This window comes from Emydura macquarii, unplaced genomic scaffold (genome assembly GCF_026122565.2).
Source record: "Emydura macquarii macquarii isolate MOO-44397 ecotype Brisbane River unplaced genomic scaffold, CSIRO-AGI_Emac_v2 contig_1254, whole genome shotgun sequence".
NCBI classification, from domain to species: domain Eukaryota; kingdom Metazoa; phylum Chordata; order Testudines; family Chelidae; genus Emydura; species Emydura macquarii.
Window position 1 is genome coordinate 8,335,634 of NW_027131391.1, and position 4,187 is coordinate 8,339,820.

At 68.4% G+C, this 4,187-nt stretch overlaps 1 protein-coding gene across 1 annotated transcript; it reads right to left on the minus strand.

Moving 5' to 3' along the window:
* Positions 1-2,101: 2,101 nt before the first annotated feature.
* On the minus strand, positions 2,102-3,497 carry LOC137154574 (apelin receptor-like). Its single transcript, XM_067550300.1, has one exon. The coding sequence runs from the start codon at positions 3,344-3,346 to the stop codon at positions 2,186-2,188; it is 1,161 nt and encodes a 386-aa protein (XP_067406401.1). The 5' UTR covers positions 3,347-3,497; the 3' UTR covers positions 2,102-2,185.
* Between the last annotated feature and the right edge of the window lie 690 nt (positions 3,498-4,187).

Below are 4,187 nucleotides of genomic sequence, written 5' to 3' on the forward strand. Positions count from 1 at the left end.
TGTCCCTGAGGATGGGCTCTGAGCAAATGCAGGGCCCTTCTCCCACCCTGAAGATGGGTTCCTGGTAAGCAGGGAGCCTGCTGCCTCCCGCACACTGCTCATCCAGTGGGACACGGGCATGCAGAGGAATCTGGTTGGAGGTGGATCCTTGCACTAGTGTCAGAGACGGCCAGAATTCGTGCGTGTGTCTGCGTCCGTGCGCACGCAGTGATCATTAGCAGAATTCGTGCGTGTGTCTGCGTCCGTGCGCACGCAGTGATCATTAGCAGAATTTGTGCGCGTGTCTGCGTCCGTGCGCACGCAGTGATCATTAGCAGCGGTACAATCCCAGTTTCTTTCTTCTCCCCCTGCCCTCCAGAAGAGCTAGAGGGGCATTTGAAAGCCAGATTCCGCTCTCTGTCACACTGCTGTAAATCTAGTTAGCGACCTCGGTGGCGTTACTCTGAATCCAGCCTCGCTAAGGGCAGAATCTGGCCTTGTGTTCCAGTGTCTCTTCTCTGTGCGCATTTACCGCTCCAGAGCAACGCGCCCAAAGCTCAGCAGAGCAGCCTCTGGGGGAGGGGGGACAGTGACACATGGCATCTGTGCAGGTATAAACCACCCGCAGCCCTTACCTTTAGCCCAGGGCTCGTGGTGGTCCCCACTCTGGAGAGAGGCAAAGCACACTGTGCACAGCGTAGCCGGGAAGGTGGGACTGTTTAATGGCACCTCAGCACACAGAGACACAGGAATTGCTAGATGAGCTCAGACCCGGCCAGCGAGCCCAGGGCCTGTCTCTGACACGGGCCGGCACCGCCTGCCTCGGAGGTTGCCTCCTGTGACCACTCCAACTCCAGGCAGGCAGGAGTTGGCTTGTGCCTTTACGGGCAGCTGTTCGCTGTACTCTGGCTGGCGTAAGTACCCCGATACAGGTCTTAGCCGTGTAAATGCCCACTCCTGTTACGTCTCCTGCTAAGCCCTGGGCCTCAGCTGCACCTTGTGGCAGAGAGTTCCCCAGGTTAGCTGTGCGGCTGTTTGCTCCCCTTCCACTCCTGCCGCCTCCCTGGATGAGAATAGCAGCCCCTGCCCCTCTGCCTTCCCTGCCCCGCCATTGCTTTGTGCCATCTTCCCAGCCCCAGCGTCCCATCTGCCCCAGTGGAGCTTCCCTCCGATCACGGCTGGTGTCCTCGGCTGCCCCCTTTCTCTGCTACACTTTGTAGGAGTGCGGTCAGCAGGACGGGCAGGGCGCTGGCTGGGGATCTGCGCCTACCTTCTGTAGGGAGGGAGGGATGTTGGGGGGATTGAGCCACCCCAGAAGAGGGGCACCGCAGGCGGCCAGGCAGCTGCCTGCCCCAAAGCTCCCTCTTGCAGGACCGGTCCCTGCGGCAGAGAGGGGCCCGGCAGAGGTGGGAGGCGGGGGATGCCCAGGAAAAAAGGGGGCAGGGTGCGCTGGGGGGGGGGGGGAGGACTGGGGAGAGGGCTCCAGGGCTGGCGGCAGTGGCAGGAGCAGTTCTGCCCCGCACCCGCCCTTGAGCCGCCCGGGACCGGACCCCGCTCCCCTCCCTCGGCCGGTTCCGCGGCTTCTAGTGGAGGGGATCAGCCCGGAGCCCACCTCGCTGCGCCCCCGGAGGGGGAATCTCTGCCCAGGGAGCCGGGTGCCCCGTTATTGCGCGCGGAGCCGGCCTCTTCTGAACAGACCCAGCACAGGGCTCCCGGACCGGACCCCGCCCGGGCCCGGACCCAGCACTCGCAGCCCGAACCGGACCGGACCCCGCCCGCAGCACTCGCAGCCCGAACCGGACCGGACCCCGGCTGGGGACACTCGCAGCCCGAACCGGACCCGGCGCGGCTGGGGAGTCCGACCGGCGCGGCGGAGTTCCTGAAAACGATTTTATTGGTTTACACGGAGGGCGCCGCCCGCAGGGACCTGCCCAGCGGAGCCCGGCCGGGCGCTAATCGGAGCGGCGGGGAGATCGCGGCGCCCGGCGGGGGGAACCCGGCGCGTCCCGTCCCGCAGCCCCCCGCGCAGGCGAAGCGGAATCCAGGGCTGCTGCTGCCGCGGGCTCTGCGCCCTAGTGACCCCGCCGCCCCCCGCGGTCCCCCTCGGAGGAGGAGCGGCCCCCTCCCCCAGCGTCCGCCCGCCGGGCTCAGTGCGTCCGTGGCGGCGCAGCGCTGCGCTGCTTTTGCGCGCCGCCCGGCCCGGGCTTTACACCTTGGTGGCCAGGGAGTGGATCTCGGATTTCTGCGTCTGGCCGCTGAGCGTGGAGGAGACGGAACCGGCCAGGCCGGGGCCGGGGCCGGGGCCCGGTTCGGGGCCGGGCCGGGGCCCGCGCAGCGCCCGGCGCAAACCCAGCAGCAGCAAGGCGCGGGCGCGGAAGCGCAGGTCGAAGAAGGCGTAGAGGAAGGGGTTGAGGCAGCTGTTGACGTAGGCCAGGCAGGTGGCGTAGGGGTGCAGCAGCACCACCAGGCCCAGGAAGGCGCAGGGCAGGTCCAGCAGGCCCAGGCCGCTGAGCACGTAGAGGCTCTTGAGCAGGTGGAAGGGCAGCCAGCAGAGCGCGAAGACCACCACCAGCGTGACGATGACGCGCAGCAGCCGGCGCCGCTTGGCCTGCTCCTTGCGCAGCTGCGCGAAGTGGCGGCTGACGGCGGCGCCGATGCCGCAGTAGCAGAGCGTCATGAGCAGCAGCGGCAGCGCGAAGCCCAGCGCGCTGGTGGCCAGGCTGAGCGCGCCCAGCCAGTAGCGCTCGGCCCGCGGGCCGGCCAGGCCGCTCAGGTCCAGATCGCAGACCGTCAGGTTGTCCGGCGGGCTGAGCTGCGTGTCGCGCAGCAGCAGGGCGGGCAGGGCCAGCAGCCCGGCCAGCAGCCAGAGGCCGGCCAGCGGCAGCAGCGAAGCCGGCGAGGCGCCCGGGCGCACGGGTCGGCCGCGGGGCAGCGGGCGGGCCACGGCCAGGTAGCGCTCGAAGCTGAGGCAGGCCAGGCAGAAGGCGGAGGCGAACATGTTGAGCAGCACCAGGTAGCTGCTGAGTTTGCACAGCGCCGAGCCGAAGGGCCAGTGGAAGCGCAGCGCCGTGTAGGCGGCCCAGAGCGGCAGCGTGACCACGAAGGCCAGGTCGGCCAGCGCCAGGTGGCCGATGTAGGTGTCGGCGGCCCGGCGCTTGGCCCGCGGGCCCCGCCAGACGGTGAAGATGACCAGGCCGTTGCCCGACAGCCCCAGCACGAAGACCAGCATGTAGAGGACCGGCAGCAGCGAGAAGGAGACCTCCCAGTCGGCCGGCCACTCGCACTGCGCGCCCGGCCCGCTCTCGTTCCCCTCCCCGTCCCCGTAGTAGTCGTAGGGCTCGTCCCCGGGGCCGGCCGCGTACTCCATGGCCCGGACTCGGCTCTGCGCCCCGCCGCCGCCGCCGCCCGCCGCCTATAAAGGGAGCGCCCGCCGCTGCCCTGCCCCTGCCCCGCGGCGCGGCCGGAGACCCACCCACCGCCCCGCTCCGCCGGCCCGGCCCGGCCCCACCCCGGCGTCCTGCCCCCGGGCCCTAGGCGCACCCCCCCCTCCAGAAACTCCCCCCGGCACCACCCCCCCGCGAATCGCAGCCCCCTCCGCCCAGGCACACGTCCCCAGCCCCCGTCCGGAACCCCGCATACTCCGCCCCCTACAGAATCCCGGGGCCCCCCCCCCAGTCCCAGGCATACCCCAGCCCCCGGTCCAGAATCCCAGCCACACCCCTCCCTGGTCCAGGATCCTGCGCCAGGCACAGCCCGCCCCCTCCCGTCCGATCCCAGCTGCCCCGCCCAGCACAGCACTGAACAGACAGAAGGGGGGGGGGGCTCCTGTGTGCTCGGGCCGGGCTGGGGGGCGAGTGGGATGGCTCCAAACCGGACACTGCGGAGTGAAGCGATGGGCCGGCGGCAGGGAGAGAAAACCCCATTCAGCGCCCACGGAACCACCACCACCCCCAGCAACAACAGCAGCACACACACACCTGCAACAACAGCACGTGTGCATGCACATACACATCACAGCAACAACAGTACACACGCACATCCCAGCAACAACTGTGCACGTATTCACACCAATAACTGCACATACACACACACTAGCAACCGATGTGCACATACACATATCCTGCAACAATAGCATGTGTGCACACACAAGAGCACACCCATACAGCCTCCAGCAACAACAGCGTGCAAACACAAACCGACAACAACAG